The sequence below is a fragment of the Chrysemys picta genome, chromosome 13 (assembly GCF_011386835.1).
Source record: "Chrysemys picta bellii isolate R12L10 chromosome 13, ASM1138683v2, whole genome shotgun sequence".
In the NCBI taxonomy this organism is placed as follows: domain Eukaryota; kingdom Metazoa; phylum Chordata; order Testudines; family Emydidae; genus Chrysemys; species Chrysemys picta.
Window position 1 is genome coordinate 7,341,008 of NC_088803.1, and position 21,932 is coordinate 7,362,939.

At 51.7% G+C, this 21,932-nt stretch overlaps 1 protein-coding gene across 5 annotated transcripts; it reads left to right on the top strand.

The window, feature by feature from the left end:
- Positions 1-1,285: 1,285 nt before the first annotated feature.
- LOC135975208 (alpha-1B-glycoprotein-like) lies at positions 1,286-10,270 on the top strand. Of its 5 annotated transcripts, XM_065565345.1 has the most exons (6): positions 1,286-1,549; positions 1,634-1,672; positions 1,856-2,152; positions 6,181-6,477; positions 9,010-9,102; positions 9,885-10,270. In XM_065565345.1, the coding sequence occupies exons 1-6, from the start codon at positions 1,519-1,521 to the stop codon at positions 9,890-9,892; spliced, it is 765 nt and encodes a 254-aa protein (XP_065421417.1). In that variant the 5' UTR covers positions 1,286-1,518; the 3' UTR covers positions 9,893-10,270. The 5 variants fall into 5 exon arrangements, with proteins under 5 accessions (XP_065421417.1, XP_065421414.1, XP_065421416.1 ...); XM_065565344.1 differs by having other exon boundaries at positions 1,383-1,672; positions 9,885-10,028; XM_065565342.1 differs by lacking the exons at positions 9,010-9,102; positions 9,885-10,270 and having other exon boundaries at positions 6,181-6,918.
- The last annotated feature ends 11,662 nt before the right edge of the window (positions 10,271-21,932 follow it).

Here is a 21,932-nt window from a genome sequence, read left to right on the forward strand (position 1 = left end):
CCTCGCCCACCTGCTCCTCTAATAGCCCCCTAGCCTCTGGCTGAGCTACTGACTTTACTGTTGACTTCGTGACAGGCCCAACACCAGAGCTAGTTCCGTTGAACAAAACCAACCCTGCTCTCATCCCTGGCCGCTTGCGCCATGCCTCTGTGCTGCAGCTGGTTCCCTGTTCCTGGTCTCAGCACAATTTGGGGGACTTCTCTTTTCTGGGGGGACTTCTCTTTTCTGGTTCTGTTTTTCTTTAGAAAAAGAAACCCATGTGCAACGCAACCCCCTTGGTCATCACCTGCATTCTTCTATTTGTTCTAGTAATAGTTGCCAGTCTCTTTACTGGTTTTCATGAGCTCATGTTTGTAGTTAATATTTTTATTGTGCACTAAAACTGTGGATTTTACTTTTGTAACCACACAGATCTCTGTATTTCCCAGCATTATGTGAAAGTTTAGATGTCTTTGCCAGGAACTATGTGTCTAATGTAAATCTCAGATAAGATCACAGAACAATGGCATAGCAGTTAGAATGTGGTTTAAAACGAACCTTTGTTTTTTAATTCATTTTAGTTCCTCTTCATTTATCTCCTCTTATCTCATGCTCACAGATTAACATAATATGTTGTAGCTTTACGTTTACTTAATATTTAAATATTGTATTTACTATTTAAATATTGCTTTCCCATAGTTCCTCTTCCTCTGACTCCAGATTAAATTGGATCAGTTAATTTTCTTAATTCCTGCCCTTGCGTAACCCTGAAAGCGAAATTAGGTTCTTTCTGCTTCTTTCATCTTCAGCTGTAATGCGTTCACCACTTCTGTTGTTGTCTGAGGCCAAACAGAATAGAGCTTGTGTTCCTTGACTGATATTGGTTCTTGCACCATTAAGAGCAAAAACATGTTTGTACCCATAAAATGAACAGATTTGACCTGAAACAGAGCAAGTGGAGGCCTGTGACTGTGGTGATGTTTTTGCAGAGCCGCTTTTCTAACCACAACTGGACTTTAGAGAAAAACCCACATTTATTTTGGTCAGGCTGGGCATACAAGATATGCCAATGAACAATCTTATTCTCCATCATCTCAGTCATTAACTAGGAGAGGGAGCGGTCTGGAGGGTAGAGGAGCAGAATGGGGATCCAGGCTGAGAGACATTTCCAGCTCTAATACTAATATGTTCTGACATCTTGTGGTAAGTCATGTAAGGTTTAAAAATGTAATGTTCCTGGCCCCACAGATCTCAATCGAATCCTTATACAATAATCCCATATGTCAGGCAGGCAAGTATTATTCTTCCCATTTCCCAGAGAAAAGCAGAGGTATGGGAAGAAATATCCCTAGAGCCCCCGGCAGGTGCAGTAGCCTGGCCCAGGAGCCTGGTGTGTGCCCGGGTTGAGCCCCGGAAATCTGCCAGAGGGGGCTTTGTGCAGCTGGCAGACGGGAAGTGCTGGGTACGGCCCCAGGCAGGACACGACGCCGGTGGCTGAGCAGAGAACTCAAATTTCAGCAGCAGAGGAACCAGCTTAGCATGGAATTGACTTTCCTTCTGCCTGTGCTGGGTGAGAGACTTTCTTTCCAATCGCTCTCCTTTTCTTTCTTTCTTTCTTTTGCAGAATTCTCACTCCCTCGCTTCTCTTTTTCAGCCTCTCTCCAGATTTTCCCCAGCCTGGTGTCACCTACAGGTAAAGGGACTTTAATGTACCCAGAGGTGCTGTATCTGCCCTGAGATATTTCCTCGTGTGGAGGGGGGAGGAATGGGCAGGGGGATGGGGGAGGTCTGTGTCGGGGTTTCCTCCCGCATTTCCTCTCCCCCTCACTCCCCGGTGGTCTCCCCCTCTGCACTAACCTCTGTGTTTCCATTGCAGCTCCCCTATCAGCCCCCACACTCTCTCTGCACCCCCCACACCCAGAGTTCTTTGAGGGGGAGCGTCTGACACTCAGGTGCTCGGCTCCCAGGGCTGCAGAGCCGACGGGGTACCGGTTCTTCGACCAAAGTGGGGAGCGGCTCTTCAAAACACCCCCTGATCTCTACAGGGAAGCCCAGCTCCATCTCACAGCTCAGCTGGCCACCACCGGGGCCTACAGTTGTGCATACTGGAGGGGGGCATCTGGGCAAGAAACCCCATCTGAGAAGAGCCAGCCCGTCTCCGTTCAAGTGAAGGGTACAGTAACTCCTCACTTACCGTCCCCAGTTAACTTTGTTTCATTGGTGATTTATTAGAGAACATACTGGTTTAAAGTTGTGCAGTGCTCCCTTATAACCTTGTTTGGCAGCTTGCTGTGCAGTTGGTGGGGGAAGAGGGGTGCTGATGTCAGGGTGTCCACCTCCCCCCGCTCCTGTACCCCATCTCCACAGAGCGGGTGGGGGGACACGACAGCGCTCAGGATGGAGGGAGCTTGCTGGCACCAGCTGCTGTCTCAACTTGCTGATCTACTTAAAAAGGCAGTGTAGTTAGAATGGGGTCAGCGTACTTAAAGGGGCAATGCACGTCTCTGTGTCTGTCTGTCTCTCTCTCACACACACACGGTGTGTGTCTTTGTCTCACACAGACATGCAGCTCCCCATCCCCAACTGCTGCCATGTGTCTATTGTGTCTCCTTCCTCCATCCCTGCTGCCTTGTAGAGGGTGAGGCTACATTAACAACAACATGTTAACCCTTGCAGGCTCAGCCGAGTGCTAGTTCATCATTTAGCAGCAAGGAATTCCCTGGGAAATATCCCACCTTCTGACTCCAGCACCTCAAACAAGCTTCGCAATCAGCATGGTTGTGTACACTATTCAATTGTTTAAAACGTATACTGGTTACGTGCATATATAGATATGTAGAATGTCTATTGTCTGGCAACATTTCCCTGGAACCTATCCCCGCCCCCACCTCTTATGGGGAAATTGGATTCGCTTAACATCGTTTTGCTTAAAGTAGCATTTTCCAGGAACAGAACTACTGCGTTAAGCGAGGAGTTATTGTGTGTCTTTGTGTTCGCATGTTCATCCCCCACTGTAACCGGGCCTCAGTGGGTTATAAGTGAGGATGTCAAATTCTGGACGAACTGCTGAGAAATAAGGCAGAGACACCCCAAGAGTGGTGGCTGATCCCCCATAGGCTTTACCAAACCAGCCACAAACATAAACTCCTGGTTCCCCACACTGGCTAACAAGAGGACATAAAGGCAGTTTCCTCAGTTCTTATATCACCACCAAAACCACTGGATTCAGAGATGAGTGGTTCTTTACAACCAGTCTCATCAAATAATAGCTTCTTCTGATCCCAAAGGACCAGCCACACACCCAGGTCAATATATAACTTAGATCTTACCCAAAAATCACGCTGGTGCCAATCCTTTAGTATCTAAAATCTAAAGGTTTATTCATAAATAGAAAGAAAGAAAGCTGAGAGTTAAAACTGGTTAAAAGAATGAAATACATACAGTAATTGCAAAGTTCTTGGTTCAGGCTTGTAGCAGTGATGGAATAAACTACTGGCTTGAGTCAAGTCTCTGGAATACATCCACAGCTTGGATGCAGACATGCCAAACCCGCACACACAAAAATGCAGAAATTGGGCTTGTTTTTGGCTTAATTGGCTTGTGAGTTGCTTGTTGGCTAGTTTTTGGCTTGTAGCTTGTTTGCTGCTGCTTTTTTTTTTTTTTTTTTTTTTTTTTTTGAGTCAGGGAATCACAGTGGGCCCAGCCCAGTCCCAGACTGCACGCCAGGAAGATCTAGTCACATAGTGTGTTGGGGTTCTTAGGGATTGGCTTGTTTTGGCATTTGTATGTAATGGGATTAGCTTGATTTTTGGCTTTTTATGAAAGTCGACGTGATAATTTACCACATGAAAGTTGGCAACCATGTTTGTATAGGTCATTCAGTCCTTTGTTCAGAGCTTCAGTTTGTAGCAAAGTTTCTCCAGAGGTAAGAAGAAGAATTGAAGACAAAATGGAGGTGTTTCCAGGGCCTTTTATAGCTTTTGCGATGTGGAGGGCATCCCATTGTTCTTACTGTGGAAAATTACAGCAACCAGATGGAGTTTGGAGTCACATGGGCAAGTCCCATGTCCATGCATTTTGCTCAGTCATTGCAGGAAGCCATTACCTACACTCCAGACAGCACGTTTACATGACAGTCCACTCAGTGTAGATGGGCATCTCCCGTGGTCCATTGTCAAGTTTTTCTTGACGAGTCACTTAATTTGAATAGTCCCTCCAAGATGTGCTGGGTGCTACCTTGTGAGTGTTACCCCAGAAGCAAACATTTGAAAGCCAGGTATAGAATCAATATTCATAACTTCAAATACAATAATGATACATGCATGCAAATAGCATAATCATAACCAGCAAATCATAACTTTTTCATAGATTTATCACTTGACAACCTTGTACAAGATTTACTGCAAATATATAACAGTGGTTGCAACAATGATCTATATGGTCATATTTTAATCAGATAACATCACACCCACCCCCTGGGGCCTCCTCCAATCTGCCACTTTTCCTAGCCGTATTGATATTAGGATATTAGAGAGACAAGGCAGGGGAGGTGATATCTTTGATTGGACCAACTTCTGTGGTGAAAGCAACAAGCCTTTGAGCTAATGTTGCCCATTTTGGTTGGACATATTCCTGGAGGTTTCATCGCATGACATCATGGTTAATGAGAGATTATTCTTTAATTCCTTGAGACCCCAGGACGATCCTGGAGGGTTGGCAACTCCATTTTGGGCTATACAGAGCTCTTGTTCTGGGCTGGGGAAGGTTCTCGGGGTGTCAAGGCGGAACGGCTACATCCAAGATGGAACCGATTATTCAGCACTAGGAGTTAAAGCACATTGTGAGCAACCATTCAAGGTGAAAAGGGTGGCGAACACCTCTGCAGTTATAGGATGAAGGAGGGTTAGTAGGTGAGAGACTGTTGCAATGAGCCATAAATCCAGTGTCTCTACTGAGTCCATGAATTTGGGTGTCTAGCAAAGTCATGAATTTAAGCTCCTGTGCTCATTCTTTGATGGCATTTCCTTTCTTCTCAGTCCTGGTCCTGAACAGAAACCTGACCAATGCCATCAAACGAGGAGCTTACATTCCTAATTTAGCTCGGCCTTTTCTGTATTAGCTGTGGGAGGGAAGATGGCTCAGTGGTTAGAGCAGCCCCCTTAAAAGGTGCTTCAGAAGCATGGAGGAACCCAACCCCATGGAAATTACCAGGCATCTTTAACTGTGAGGGTAATTAACCACTGGACCAATCTCGCAAGGGTCATGGTGGATGCTCCACCCCTGGCAATTTTTAACTCAAGATGAGATCTTTTTTCTAAAAGATCCACTCTAGGAATTATTTCAGGGCTGTTGTCTGGCAAGGGTGATAGAGGAGGTCAGACCAGATGATCACAACACTCCCTTCTGACCTTGGAATCTATGAAGCCATGAAATCCATGGGAGGTCGGCGCCTACCTCTGTCTTTAGGCATCTAAATAGCTTTGAAATTCATAGTCTCCATTTCTCAAAGGTATTTAGGCACCTCAAGAGGCATTTAGGTCCCTAGTGGGGTTTTCCAAAGGGCCTGGGCCATGTAGGCACCTAACTCTAATCGTTGGTTCTTTGTGCATCTGTTATGGGGGGGTGTTAGGGATGACAGAACAGAGGGGCCAGGGCCCCATCACTGTTATAAGTGGGAGGACTCTGCTCTCCCCATTTTTACCAGCTGTAAGGGTGAGGGGCAGGGGTCGGGGGCAGAGCGGAGTGAGCCGGCGGTGGGGGTCTTGGGGAGAAGAGGTGGCGCGGGAGCAGGACCTCAGGGGAAGATGCCGCACGAGGGCAGGGCCTCGGGGGAAGGGGCGACACTAGGATGGGGGCTCAGGGAGAAGGGGCAGGGCCACGGTTTGGGAACCCATGGCCCACCCACTTTTAGAGAGTGCCTGTTGCTCCTGGGGAAGTAACAGCACTGCCCCCCTCCTGAATTAAAGACTGGGACACACTCGGCTACTCTGGCTCTATAAGCACCACAGATACATTTGCCATACAGAGTCCCTTTAATCCAGGCCATGGGGTTCTCGGTGAGTTCTGACGAGGACCTCAGGAAGGACACGGGTGGGCCGCAGACTAGGGATGGGTCCCCCACAGTCTGAAGGGACTGGGTTGGGACTGAAGATGCTGGTCCTGTGTTCATTAGGATGGATAGGTGTCATTGATGTTTCCCAGATGCTCCTGCGGCCCCATCCCTCTCCTTGAATCCCCGGCGCCGGGTGTACCGTGCTGGTGACTCCGTGGGACTCGTGTGTTCAGCACCCCCTTCAGTGGACAAGGTTAAAGGTTTCCAGTACTTTGGAGATAGAATAGCTGTGTTAGCGCTGGCTTCATCCAAGAAGAACTATACCTACAACTTGAACATCACTGGACCAACGGTATTTGGGTCGTACAGCTGTTCATACTGGGTACGTGTGTCCGGACGGAATGTCCCAGCCAGGAGGAGTGAGCCAGTGGTCATCAGCATGAGAGGTGAGCCCTGCCAGTCTGTAATACCCCTGAGGAGAGAGCATAGTACTTCTGCGCCTTTTATCCAGCATACCAATTTTGAGAGATTTCCATGTCCCCTTTTTGCTTTATGTCCCACCTTCCAGTCTCATTTACGGACGTGTGCACTTTTGCCATGTTGGGCATTTTGGAGAAAAGATTCATGTTTTCATTTTTCTTTCTGTGGGGAATTAGAAAGCTTGTGTGTGTTTTCACGTGTTCAGGTTAGAAGATTTTTTAACAAAACCGGGTGTTTACACATTTTAAATAACAGTGAGTAAAGGGAGGTTGAGCCCCTTGTTGACGTCACTAGGCATCACCCTAGGTAACTCGGGAGGGTGGAAGGCCACTAAGTGTCAATGAAGCTTCCTGCACTAGGCCTAAGTGAACCAAACTCTATCCTTCCATGTTTAAACTCTAATCAACCTCAAAAGCCAGGTGCAATTGGAATATGTAAGCAACCAGTTATCTGTGTGCAACCCCCTGCTCAAGCAGTAATAATGAGGCTGCATGTTTCTGGCTGAAGAGAAAAAGGACAAGATAACGGTTTAAAGAAGTTACTAACAAGCTAGGCTTATAGCTGCCAAGAATGACTTAACTATTACCAGGGACGGGAGGGGTAGAGGGAGGAATGGGGGGGAGAAAGGGAGGGCTAGAGGGGAAAGGGGGGGGGGTGAGGCTTAACTGCAAAATGTATAAAAGAAGAAAAACTGTTCCTGTTAATGTGCTTGATTTGAGACTTGCCAGTCTCCTTGCACCACTTTGGGATCCCAAATAAACTTTGTTTTCTTCTCCCCCTGGTGTGTTTATTGGCGCGAATCACACCGGGCAACGAACCCACTGTTGCTGTCCTCGAGCACACCTGTGCTGGCAACACCCTTTTAAATCATTTACAAAAGAGAGCGGATTCTCACCTAGCGATCAAGAAAGGAAAAGGGTCAGAGAGAAAGTCTGAAAACTGCAGGAAAGGAAAATAACAAGGAAAGAGTTTTAAAACTGCAAAAGAGGGAAAGGACAGAAAATGTTAAACCTGCAGGAAAGGGAAAAAAGGAAGAGAGTGAGTTTTAAATCAATCAGGAAGGAAAAGTGTTAGAGCATCAGGAAAGCCCTCCGGCCAGTCACAGAAAGAGAGAAAATCAAGTGAGAGAAAACGTTTTAAAGCGATCACGATCTGCGGCGGCAATTCAGCGGGAGGTCCTTCGCTCCGAGCAGGAGTGAGGGACCATCCCCGAATTGCCGCCGAAGAGCTGGACGTGCCGGCCCTCTCTGAAGTGGCCGCCCCAAGCACCTGCTTGGTAAGCTGGTGCTTGGAGCTGGCCCTGGGTAAATGCTGCTACCACCCATGTGCAAAAAAACCCTCTTTGGCCCCAGGAAGGCGCACTTGGGAATTCCTCCCTGTGGGGTACCCTCAAGCTCTTCCACCCCTCCTCTGGGGAAGAGATGAGAACGAAAAGAAAGGTAATCAGCTGTTGCCACCAGCTAATCAAACAGGATATGCACAAACCTCTTAGGACACAAAAATCCAATCCTGTTCTTAAAAAGGGTAACTTTTCTTAAAAACAAAAAGAAAGAAAATACATCTGAAACTTAGGCTTTTTGCTAGATTTTAAAAGAAACACAAAAATTAAGCATGTAGATAGCTCTCTTGAGGTTTAGCTTAAAGGTTACAAGCAAAACAAAAGCATTTGGAGTTAGCACAGAGGAGTCCACAAGCGAATACAAAATAAAAGAAATAATCCTAATTGCCTCTTCCTAGACATTCCCTAATTTACTTACATATCTGGGGTTTGAGATAAGCAAGATCTAGGTATGATCTGATGGTTTTTCATACCTTAAAGCTTCTAACAGCACAACTGCTGCCCTGTTCCCCTCTTCTCCCGAGAACCACAACACACAGACAAGGAGTCTTTTCCCAATTTTAAAAAGTTCCAGCTCTCCCATTGGCTCTTTTGGTCAGGTGCCCACTCACTTCCCTTTACCTGTGGGTTTCTTAACCCATTCAGGTAAAGCAAGTAGAGAAGAGCTACTAATAGTGTTTTTATAGCTAACTGGCTGGCTGGGTGTCCATAAAAGGAAGTAACCCCTCCCCACCTTCATTTATCACATGCACAAACACTTCCGCAAGTCATGTGGCATTATTTTCCCCACAGTCAGTGGGCTACTAAATAAATAAGACCAACAGAAACATTGGGGAAGACCGGAGATCTTTTGTACCTGTACCTGCAAAGCAACAGTTACATGTTGTGGTTGTTGTTGTTTTGCATTTGTTTATTATTGCAATCAAGTGACCCCAAAGAATTATTATATTATATTGTTTTGTTTCATACGTTGGATCTTCATTTTCTGTCTTTCTCAGTAGCTGCCGGGATGTATGATCCCCAGCCCTCGCGCGCACACAGACACACACACAGAGCAGGGCTCACCCCCTGCAGCAGGGGGTGGCAGGGACCCACACACACTCTGAGCAGTGCATTGCCCCTCCCTCACCATCACGTTTCTTCTTCACAACCCACCCAGGCAGCTGGTCCCGGGAGTTGGCCGTGGGGGGCTCATTCTTCACCCTCAACTGCCTCATCTTCCTCGTCACCTACTTCCTGATGAAGTGCGAAGGTAACTGGCTTCTTACGGGGAAGGCAGCTTTGATTGGCAGGGTCTTGGGGACTTGTCCCTGAACTCAAAACAACCCACCAAGGCTGAAATTTCTCCCCTTTTCTTTCTCAGCCTACACAAGGTTAGTTGCAGAGGGATGGTTGCACCTACCAGTACCACAGTTGGCTAGGTATCATGTATGTCAGAGGCTCTGTTCCCATGGGCAGCTCTTCAGCCATCGGCTGACATGCAGCCACCTCTGGGGCAGGGTGTGTTGGGTACATGACAGCTGCCCAACCATTTTGGATGGGGAGCAAAGGAGTCTCCTGAACTGCACTGAAATGGCAGGGGTGGGAAGGGGGTAGGCAGAGCGGAATCAGCTGTGTTGGGATTGAACGCTGGGGGTCACACTCCAGCAGTCGGTCGTGGGGCTCCCGGCAGCACAGCGCCCCCTAGAGCCTCCCTGTGATATCGAAGTCAATCCCTGACTGCCAGGGGAGACCACCAGCTCCTGATTCCCCGCCCCGCACCGCAGTGCCCCGTATTGCAGCTCTGGAGAAGTGGGGTCACCCCTGGATCCAAGGGGGACAGCGCCCCCTAGTGACCTGCTCACCCTGCTATCTGTAGCACAGGGCCCCTAGCCCCATGGAGAGCATCGGTGAGTCAGCCACTGGTTGTTACTCCAGCAGTTTCATCCCTCCTTCCTCAGAACTTGCCGTCCCCCATCCTTAGCTAGAGATCTAAATAACAGGTGGGACTGAAGCGTGGTATAGACTCCAGTGTTGTCACTTTTTTGTTTGCAGGTTCCTAAGAGAATCACAGGATGGACATCCAAGCCCGAAGAAGAACCTCCAAAGGTCTTTAGCATGAATCTTTCCAAGCTGTCTGTGATGCCAAGGCCCAATCAATCTTCCCTGCCCCCTGCCTCAGTTTCCCCATCTGACAAATGATGTTCATGATCTTCATCTTCTATGTGGGGTGTTGTGAAGCTTAACATATTTGCTTTGAATAGTCTGCAGGTCGCTTCCCTGGTCATGTGGTTTGGAGCCCTGTGCAGCACCGGGAATGCAACACAAAATATATTTTAGCCTGCTGTTGTAATTTTCCATGTCACATCACTGCCGTTGGTTCCACTGCTGACGTTGGAGCCGCTTTTAAACTGAAAGAAAGAAAGAAAGAAAGAAAGAAAGAAAGAAAGAAAGAAAGCTGACCTTTCTTCTCATTTTCCAGATCCCATCTGCCACTCGTTTCCAAGCTGAATGAATTCCTGTAAACTCCCCTCCCTTCCTGCTTCATAATTAAAGTTTACTCCAACCCACTTCAGTATCTGTCTCATTGATGGACCTGGTATTTGTGTGCTCTCTCACACGGTTTGTGTCATATCCTCCGCATTGCCAGCAGATGGGGTGATTCTCCCCCCACTTTGACCAGCAAATTCTTTCCCACATAGATTATTAGAGTCCAAGGCCAAAAGGGACCATTTTGGTCACCTAGTCTGAGCTCCTGGATAACACAGACCATAGGGCTTTCTCAAAATAATTCCTAGAGTGGATCTTTTAGAAAAATATCCAATCAGTCAAGTCCAGAGACTTGGACTCTGTGGCAGAGGGTCCTGATGTGATCTGCTGGAGCACAAGGTGAGAAAGTTTGCTTTTCAACTCCAGTACTTTCTTAAGCAGATACTAGGAAGTGTTTTATCTTTATTTTTCTTGGAACAATTTCTGACTTTGATGCTTCATTGCTCATACTTTCTTGAAATTTGTCTCGTTATAATTAATAAATTTGTTCTACTGTTTTATCTAATCCAGTGTTGAAGTGTCTAGGTAAGTGTGGTGTTATTGACATGAACTGTGACTGTATAGATCATTGTTGCAACCAGGGTACTATGGTTGCACCAGATCTTGAACAGAGGAGGTCAAGTGGGAAGGTTGTAGTTTGCTGGTTATGGTTATGCTGTCTGTATGTTTGGGGGACGGAGCAGCAGCCCCAAGTGACTGATACCTCCGATGTTGGGCCAGGGGTAAATGACCTTAGATGACTTACAGGCTCTCTGGTTCCACGCTCTGAGCCTTGTGAGTTTCAAGCCTTCGTACGAGGCAGAAATTTCGATGAACCCAGTGACAAAGAGCTTTAGGGATTTTCTTTGTCTTCTCTTGCATGGCCCATAAACACCATGGATGTAATTTTCCAAGCTTTGTGGACATTTTGCAGTAGGAAAAAGCATAAAAGAGAACAACAACCAAAACGGGATGGAAAGGTTAACTGAAGGAGGAGTAACTGTGTTATTCCCATCTCCAACCCCTGGCTCCCACTTCCCTCCCAGAGCTTGGATTAGAACCGAGGCTTTCTGACTCTGAGCTCCCCTCTGCTCGAACCCATGAGACTCCACCCCACTCCCAGCGTCCAGAATAGAACCCAGGAGACCTGGTTCCCAGTCCCCCTGCTGGCTGCCTCAAAAGAACAAAAGGGAGGACCAGAGACAACTCTTCATCATGAACCTTCAGTCAAACCAATGGAGTGTCACAGAGATGGAGAATGCCAGAGAATGTCACTGTTCTCCTACAGCCCCTGTGGGCTCTGCCTGTGGGCCTCTTGCAATCCCCTGAAGACAGTAGCACAAGGAGCAATGAAGGGTCACCAACTCTTGGGGCTCCATTTCCCACAATGTCCTGCCTTGTGAGCTGTGATCCACTCCAATCTCTCATGCTCAGCAAGACTGAGTGACCCCAACCATGTTCGCTGTATTGCCCTGGGGGTGCCATGGCACAGGGAGCAAGAGGATTAGCAGGGGGTGCTCTCCCATGGCAGGCAGTGCTGGCTACCATGCCCTGCATAGTGCTAGGGGGCGCTGTGCTTCAGGAAGCAGCATGAGTGTCTCCTTATGGTTAATTGTGCTGCTGGACTTGTCACCTCGTGGAAGGTGTGCAGAGAAGCTAATGACATGTAGGGTCGTTAAATACCCACTGGTTCGTCTTGTCCCCAAAACTCCCACCTCTTCTTCCACTGGGCACAGAAATCTCACTCTGCTGAGCTCATGGATAAAGGTCTGCGCCTTTTTACAACAGCTCCGGTGTCCTACACTGCGGGGGTTGGATGGGTCAATGTTGGCTGGGATCGCTGCTCACTGACATGGCAGAAAAGCCGGTCTGCCCCACAGGAGGGGGGCTGAATGGAAGCGCTGGGTGTCACGTTCTGGGGTTTGATCCAAAGCCACCTGCCCTGTAACCCTGGTGCCTTGAAATGCTCGGCTGCTGCAGCTCCCTGTCTGGACATTCCCGGCCAGCAGACAAACATTTACTGAGTGTCTGCGATCAACAGCCCTGGTTTAGCAACACCAACTCCAGCAGCCTGCTTGGTACCTCCCAGGCCCTGGTCCCCAGCAGCCTCGGTTACTGCTAGCCAAGGAACCCCAACATCCCCTCGGCCTGAATGTCCCTCAAACTGTCTGCCCTGAAATGTCCAGCCCTCTCCTGCAGCATCCAGGGAAATAATAAGGTTCTCTGCTCCCTTTAAGAGACAATCCCCAGCTGCTCCCCACATTAACTGGAGTTACCAGTGCCTTGAATTCAAACCAGCCCTCGGTTGGTTTAGATTGAAATAAACCAAGTTTATTAACAAGAGGCCATGGGTTAAGCGATGCCAAGTGAAAATAAACCAAGTTAGGGATGGTTACAAGTAAATCAAAGTGAAAACACACAGCTGAAAGGCTCAAACTCAAGGCAGCAAGGCACAGTCTGTGTTGAAGGTGATTTCGCTTTCCGGTTACTCTTGGTCTGGCCTGGGCAACAGGCTCTCGATCCTGACCTTCCTGGGAAGTGCGAGGTGCTGGTTTCCCTCGTTGTCGTGGGGGGAAGAGAATTTGGGGGTTCACTGCCCCTCTCTCTATACTCCAGGAGAGCATGTCTCTCTGTGTTCATTGACACTGCTTCAGGAAGGAAGGTCTCCTGGGGGTGCCTTCTCCCGCCCTGTCGATAGCTGAGTCGTCACCTCCTCTCCTTGGTGGCTCGATGGCTTTGTTTAACACCCATGTACATCCTAATTCTCTTGTCACTTGTCACCCGGCTTCATTTCTATTCAAGCCCTGGGCAGACCTGGTTCCCCTGTGTTCAAATACAGGCTTTAAAACAGATTCACAGAGGTCGGCCATATCTCCACCTGCAGCGTTCTCACCTATACTCCATAGTGATATTATTGAACAGTGTGTGGGAGTTTCAAATGATACCTCGCAAGGCAGAGTTTGTACACACGTCCTTTAAGCTGTGTGTAGGATGTGAATACAGGGGTGCCTGGGGTCACACTGGGCAAGCAAACCCTGTGCACAGGGGTTGTGCAGCTGTGAAACAGCAGCTGTTCCCCAACCCAAATAAAGCTGCATTTTGGTAAGTTGCTGAAGCGTTCATGGTGCCTAAAGCCCTTTCAAACCCTGTGGATGTTTCTCAGATCTCACTCTTGGACTTTCCACCCGAAGCTCCCCCTCCAGGCTGTAATTGAAGGGGAGAGATTGCAGATCAAACGGGTCACCTTGTGGAGAGAATCCAAGACACAGAATGAAGGGCCCCCTTCACAGAGGAAACCAGTTACCTGGATCTAGAAGCAGCAGTGGGAGCCGAGGAAGATGAGACCATTAATGAGGAAGAAGGAGCCACCTACTGCCAGCTCCCGGACCCAGAGGAAGCTGCGAGCTGCAGAGAGAGGAGAAGCTTGAATGGAACCAGCAGGTTAACATCACTGCAGAGCGCGATGCACATGATGTCCGTGTGTCTGTGCTTTTAAGACTTGTGATGAACTCCCCGGGATCTCAGGAGCCATCCAGCTGAGATGTGAAACCCACCCACAGCACTTCTCTCTTACACTGGTGGACACCGATTCCTGATTATTCCAGTCTGTGTGTCTGTCCCCAGGGCCGGCTTTAGGCCGATTCAACCAATTCCCCTGAATTGGGCTCCGCGCCTAAGAGAGCCCCGCGCCCAAGCCCCAGTATAGCATACCGGTAAGAGCCCCAGGCCCTTTAAATTGCCACCAGAGCCCCACTGCTGGAGCCCTGGGTTAGGGTTGCAGGGCTCTGAGGGCTATTTAAAAAGTCCGGGGCTCCCGCTGCCTCTACCGCCCCAGCCCTTTAAATAGCCGCCGGAGCCCCATCGCTTCCCCAGGGCTCCCATGGCTATTTAATGGGCCGGGGCAGTAGAAGCAGGGGAGCCCCGGGCCATTTAAATAGCCCCCAGAGCCCTGGGATAGTGGGGGGCTCTGGGGGCTATTTAAAGGGCTGGGGCTCCAGCTGCCTCTGCTGCACCCCCCGCCTGCACCAGCCCTACACCCCCTGCCCTGCTCGCAGCCAGCCCCTGTCTCCAGCCAGCCCTGCACCCCCTGCCCGCAGCCATCCCCTGCTGCACCCCCTGCCCTGCCTCCAGCCCCCCACCTCCTGCCCGCACCAACCCTGCACCCCCTGCCCTGCTCGCAGCCAGCCCCTGTCTCCAGCCAGCCCTGCACCCCCTGCCCGCAGCCATCCCCTGCTGCACCCCCTGCCCTGCCTCCAGCCCCACACTTCCTGCCCGCACCAACCCTGCACCCCCTGCCCTGCCTGCACCAGTCCCGCCCCCCCTGCCCTGCCTCCAGCCAACGCCTGCCGCACCCTGCTGCAGCACTGCCTGAAGCCAGCCAGCCCCACAGACACCCCTGCCCACACCAGCCCTGCACCCCCTGCCCTGTCTCCAGCCAACCCCTGCCGCACCCCCCGCCGCACCCCCCTGCCTGAAGCCAATCAGTCCCGCACTCCTCTGTCTCCAGCCCTGCCAACCCCTGCCGCACCCCCCTGCGGCCCAGCCTGAAGCCAGCCAGCCCCACACACACACCCCTGTCTCCAGCCAGCCCCGCACCCCTTGCCCTGCCTGCAGTCAGACCCTACCTCCAGTCAGCCCCTGCCCTGCCTCCAGCCAGCCCCATGTCCACTGGTGCCCTGCAGTTCCCAGGGCAGTAACCCTGCACACCTGCTTCAATGAGAGGGGCAGGGAGCAGCTGGGACCCACACATGTGCACACCACTAGGGTGACCAGACAGCAAGTGTGAAAAATCGGGACGGGGGTGGAGGGTAATAGGAGCCTATATAAGAAAAAGACCCAAAAATTGGGACTGTCCCTATAAAATCAGGATATCTGGTCACCCTAGCACACCCCCAGGGAGTGGCGGGGACCCACATATGTGAAACGGAGCTCATTAATAACCGATCAACAGCATATATGACGCAATGTACGTAATATATACTTTTATTATTTATATAGTTATGGAAAGTAAATAATACATGGAAGAAATGAAAGGCTTTTTTTTACATGGTTTTTTTTTTTGTTAGTCATCCATGCTGGGGCCCCTCAAAAATGTTCGAATTGGGCCCTGCACTTCCTACGTCCGGCCCTGTCTGTCCCCCTCCTGTCTGCCTGTCCTCCAACACCGCCGTGACCTGCCCTGTCCTCATTTGGCCATCAAGGGAACTGGGCACGAGTGTGTGGGGTTAAGAGGGTGAATTTCTCTGGGGAGATGTTAGCATCCAAGAGCCGCCTCACCTGACACTGTGATGTTCCTGGCGACAGTCACGGCCTGGCTCCTGGGGGACGGGATCCATCTCCTGCCCACATTCTCCTCGTACCCGCAGCTGAGTTCCCCGGTGTTGTTTGAACTGGCCAGCAGGATTCTAAGCACAGAGGTGTTCATAGAGACAGTCCTGGGCTCTGCCGTGTTGATCTCAGACCCCACGTCCCCAGGGATGAGCTCGGCTCTGTCCTTGTAGAAGTGAAACCTCCGCTGACCGGCGTCCCTGGGGGCCGTGCAGGTCATGAGCAGGTGGATCCCTTCGCTCACTGTTCCAAATGGGGGATCCACTCTCAGTGCTGGCTGGGGAGGGGGATCTGTGGGGAGCAGGAAATGGGAGGGGTCAGCTGGGACATGGCAGTGGGAAATGTGGAGATGGTGCCTAGAATTCCACTTATTCAGAGCTGACCTGTGTCCTCTCTCCAGAGCCTCTTGTTTCACCTCAGGATCCTGAGGGTCTCCCCCCAGAAATGAGCGAGAACTGGACTAGGGGGAGGGGATTCCGTCCTTCAGATACTATATGGGTCCCAGATGTGGGATCAGAAGGAGGCCGGCGTCACCAGCACATGACTTGTTTTTTGTTATATCTCTGTTACTAATGTCCCAGCCCCTGATATTTCTGGAGCCCTCTGTAGATAGGGAGGGCCCAGGGCATATGGCGATCCCGCCCCCTCTGGACATACTGTCTGAGAGCTGGGTGGCCCTGCTGGGATTCTACCGTCCCAGGGGGTAGAGGTGCAAGGCGGCCATGTTGAATATCCAGATCTGTATATTCTTGGGCTAGTTGAGCAGCCATATCTTGTGCTGCTGTCTGAAAGTCAGCCAGATTGGAGATCAGGCAGCTTCTCCAGTTACATAGACAGGCTGCTGCAGGGACACAGTGAGCCGGGGAGCTGGGACGGGGGCTGGAAAAGACAAGGGGGTCGAGGAGGAGATGGCTACTTGGACAACTGGTGACACAGAAGCAGAGGAAGGGCCAGGGAAGAGCAGAAGAGGGCGGGATCCTGGACACAGACCCCAGCCAGCCCCAGCTCAGTGCCCAGGGACCACGTCCCCACCGGGCCATGCAAACACTGAGCAGCAGAGATCTCACTGCCGGGGAAGCCAGTGGGACCAGAGTCCCCTCCTTGGTACGCGAGGGGGCAGCTCCTGCCCAGGGCCAGCTCAGCCTGCAGGGGCGGGGAGGGGAGGACTTGTGCGGCTGAGGCTGGGGGTGTCGGGGGGCTGCCCCCAGCAGGCACAGAACAGGCTTCCCTGCACTAAGGACAGATGGTAGGAAGGTGCCTCAGAGCCCCGGGCACCCCCTGGGGAGCATCACACACACCAGCTGGGATCTGGCCACAGTGACTCCAAAGGAGCTCGGGCTCATTTTCATTGGTCTTGCTGATCCCATAGACAACTTTGGAGATTTTGCTGATTCTCACCAGCCGGGATCTCGCTCATTCACAGTGAAGACTCTGAAACCAGCCCCTGGTCCCACTGGGCCTTGGGGTGTGCTTTAACTAATGTTTTTGCTGCATCACAGGGAGCGACGGGGAGTGACGGGGATGGGGAGGGTTTCCAGTCCCCAAACCCTGACCCTGTGTGATGGGTATTGACCCCGCACTGGCACTAAGAGGGGTAAGAGGAGCTGGAGAACTTGTCACATCAGAATCCTGCCAGTTGGTGATCCCCGGGGCAGCCCAGCCTGTGAGGGGAACCAGCTCTCCAGGGGGGAACCCGGGGAGATCAGGCCTCAGGGAGAAGGACCGGGCCACAGACAGGTCTGGAAAACAGGGGTCAGCGTTAGATACAGAAGAAGGTCTCACCCGGCAGAGATCTCTGGAAGGACCTGGGGGGTGAGGGGCAGATGTTACGCGCTGAGCCATGCAAACACTGAGCAGCAGAGATCTCACTGCCAGGAAACCCCGTGGGACCCGCGTCCCCTCCTTGGTACCTGATGGGGGCAGCTCCTGCCCAGGGCCAGCTCAGCCTGCAGGGGCGGGGAGGGGAGGGCTTGTGCGGCTGAGACCAGGCAGTCAGGGAGCTGCCCCCAGCAAGCACAGACCAGGCTTCCTCACGCTAAGGGCAGGTGGCAGGGACATGCCCCAGAGCCCTGGTTATCCCTGGGGAGTGTCACACATGCTCTCTGCTGAGTAGGTCGTGCTGATCACTGACCATGTTGGATGTCCAGGTCCGTATCCAGGCTGGTGGAGAGGGACTGGCTCTTCCCACCTTGGATCTCCCGGCCGGATCGGGGTACCCGGTACAGACAGGTGCCGAACCCAGAGCCCCGAGCTGTGCAATGCTCTAGGGATGAGTGAAGCTGCCCCTGAATGAGCCCCCAGCTGAGGTGCTCCATGCCCCCACCATGTTGAATTGGATCCTTCAGCTTTGTGATCCCAGGGGCAGCCCAGCATGTGAGGGGAACAGGCTCACTGGGCAGGTCCCCGGGGAGATCAGGACTCAGGGAGAGGGAGGGGGCCACAAGAGGGTCTGGAAAAGACAATATGTGAGATTTCACTGCAGGAGAAGGGGCTCAGAGAGCCGGGAGGAGGAGATGCTGGGGAGAAGGTTGTTACTGACTAACTGGAGCGAGGGAGGGATCCCACAGGAGGAATAGTTGCCCTGGCAATTCCAGTGCACCCCAATCTGACCCTGCACCCCGATCTAGCATCACACCAGTCCCCAATATTACACTGCACCCCGACATAGCACTGTGCCGCACCCCAGGATCTCACTGCAGCCCAATAGGAGAGGTCGTTGTAGCCCCAGATACCTCCACACTGCACCCAGTACAGCATTGACCTGCAACTCAATGTACCGTGTGACTTGTGTGTGATGTAGGAGATCAGGTAGGTCGGCCACGAGGCTCAACACAAAGAGCAGCACTGCTATTGAGAGAGGGTCACTCAGCATGGATATGGCCTCTGCTGAACTCTTGTGTATTACGTAGTCACAGGAGTAGGGCCCTGGCTCAGCCTTGGTTTCCACCTTGTCCCGGTTGTTGGGGTTGGGGATTTCACCCAAGTGCTGGTAGAACCTGGATTTCATCCCTCAGACAGGCCTGGGAGCTGAGCAGATGAGGGTGAGCGGCTCCCCTCGGAGATACACAGTGTAGGGGGGCACAGAGAAAGTGTGGGGGCCGGCAGGGAGTCTGGTATAGAGATAGCAGGGAGACCCCTAGGGAGTGAGGGGAAGAGCAGATGGGGGAATGAGGCACCGACACAGGGCTTCAACCCAGCACCATCTTCCTGCCCCATGACTGTGAAATAACCCATGGCAGATATATATGGAGGAGCTCTCCAGTAAACCAGTGGGAACAGAGCCCCCTCCCCGGTACCTACTGGGCCCAGTACAGCATTGCTGGATCCTTTCCCAGTGGCTGAGACCTACACCCACCCACCTGAACAGGAGAGGAGCCAGGGACACCAAGGATTGGATACCACCAAGGAATGAGCCACCTCCGGTCCCTGCTGGACTTTCCTCTCCTTCCCGAGGGGTGTTGGAGTCTCAGCCAGTAACACACTCATGCTAGAACAACAAGGAGTCTGGTGGCACCTTAAAGACTAACAGATTTATTTGGGCATAAGCTTTCGTGAGTAAAAACCTCACTTCTTCGGATGCATCCGAAGAAGTGAGGTTTTTACTCACGAAAGCTTATGCCCAAATAAATCTGTTAGTCTTTAAGGTGCCACCAGACTCCTTGTTGTTTTTGTAGATACAGACTAACACGGCTACCCCCTGATACTTGACACTCATGCTAGAGAGCTGTGGGGCTGGGTTCTCACTGCCACACATTCTCCACACTGGGGGAAGTGGGGTGCAGAGGGGGTTGAATGGGGCAGGGTTGTTGATGCAAATGGTTCAACCCCAAGACCCTCATTCCCATCAGGGTATTCACCCCACATCCTCCATCTGGGGGACAGAAGTGCAAGGGGGGGAGAACCCATCAGCCGACTTTCAGACCTGCCTAGCAGTAGCTAGAAAGCATCAAAGTGAAAGAGAAATGAGGAAGCTCAGGCGGATGTGGGGAAGGGAGGGGGGAGTTTTTCTATCCCCCGTGTTTCCTCTGGGGTCTCTGCAGAACCTACTATTAATGTCCCGCTGGGCAGTTCTGGGTCTGTGCCCCTGGCTCCGAGTTGACTGTGGGAGCCCAGAGCTGGGGCAGGGAGAGCTCCCCCCTCCAGACACAGCCCCACAGTGATGGTCCCATGCATGGGGGGACTCCATGAAATGGGGAGGTGGGTGCTCAGTCTCCACGGCCCATCCAGCCCCCGCTCTCTTTGCTGAGGCTGCCAATGAAGGACTGGGGCATCTTCTCCCCTATGGCCTGGGAATGGACCCACCAAAGGGACCCCCCAGAGAGGCATTAGCTGGGGTTTCTCTTCTGCCCCCAACGACGTGGCTCTGGACAGGAACTGCTGCTGCTGGGGCAGGTTCCACAGGAGATGCCTGTGAACTGGACGGCCTGACCCACCCAGGGGATGATCCGGGGGCATGCAGGGATGCCCCCTTCCTTGCAATGCCAAACATCACAGTGTGGGAGGAGGGGGATACCATTGCCTGAGACCTCCTCACCCTCAACGAGAGCATCTCAGCAAGGACAGGAGATGTTGTTACCTGTAGGGGACACCGGCCTGGGGAGAATCTGGAGAGAGGCTGGATGAGAAGAGAACAGAGGGAGTCAGAGCTCTGGGGAGGGGATGGGGAGTGTATGAGGATGGAGGGATGTGGGACGGGGGTATCACTGGACAGACACACAGAGCGATGGGGGCTGAGGGAGGTCACTTACCCAGCAGAGGCAGAAGGAGAGTTAGCGCCATGCTGAGCTGGTCGTTCTGGGCTCGGAGCTGGGTTCTCAGCTCAGCCACCGGCCCCGTCTGGGTGCAGGGAAAGAGACGGGCCCCTCATCTCTGATGAAGGCAAAGGAAGTCACAGCCTCAGGTGTGGTCACTGCTCAGCTCAGGGACTGGAGAGACACTGGTTCCTTATGCGTAGGGCGTGCGTAGGGGAGGTGGCCATTTATCAGGGCTGACAGTGGGCGGGGGACGGAGCAGCAGTCCCAGGTTACTGACACTTCCAGGGGTGAGCCAGGGAGCAAAGGAGCTTCAGATGAGTTCCACTGGCTCACACCCGCTGGGATCTAGACTTAGTGACTCCAGTGGAGCTATGGCCCATTGACCCCTGCTGGGATCTGGCCCATTCACTCACTGGAGCTACGGCCCATTGACCCCAGCTGGGATCTGGCCCCATTCACTCACTGGAGCTACAGCCCATTGACACCCACTGGGGATCTCGCTCATTCATACCAAAGACTCGGAAACCAGCCCTCTGGTCCTGCTGTGGCCTTGGAGTGTGTTTTAAACTGAGAATCTATCTCCCCTTGTAAGTATTCTCACACTTCTTATCAAACTGTCTGTACTGGGCTAGCTTGATTATCACTTCAAACATTTTTTTTCTCTTAATTAATTGGCCTCTCAGAGTTGGTAAGACAACTCCCACCTGTTTATGCTCTCTGTATGTGTGTATATATATCTCCTCAATATATGTTCCATTCTATATGCATCCGAAGAAGTGGGCTGTAGTCCACGAAAGCTTATGCTCTAATAAATTTGTTAGTCTCTAAGGTGCCACAAGTACTCCTGTTCTTCTTTTTCCCATTCCTGAGGCCTGCCCCTTCTGCAGCATGAGGGACAACCTGGCGCACACCTGCCTCGAATGCACCAGGTTGCAGCCCCTATTTCGGCTCCTCCCGAACCTCTTGTTGAAGTTCTGGCTGCACTTTTCCCCACACCTGTTTATTTTCGCACACCCTATCCTTGGCCTCACAAAGTCACGAGACCTCTTCGTCAACCTCCTCCTGGCCCTGGCTAAAGTCACCATCTATAACACCAGGAGGAGGATGCTGACGAGGGGGTACTCTGCGACTGTGGGGCCTATTTCCGTTCCTCCCTGCTCTCACGTCTCCGGGCAGAGCTCCACTGGGCAGCGTCCTTGACGGCTTTGAGGAGCAGTGGGCGCTGTCTGGTGTCCTCTGCTCGGTGTCCCCATCTGATACCCTCATTTTGAACCTCTGACCACCACTCCCGAACCTGTTTTCTCATTAGTTGTCCCAAGGAATCAATTGGAACCCGGGTCCAGTGGTCCCTCCCACTAGGCTGGGGGAGGGGCCTTTAGAAGTGAGCGGGCTTGCGCCCACTCACATTCCAGGCTTTCCAATAAGCCTCACTACACACCACAACTGGTGGTTGGTTCTATAATTAGATTTCACCTAGCCAGTAACAAATGTG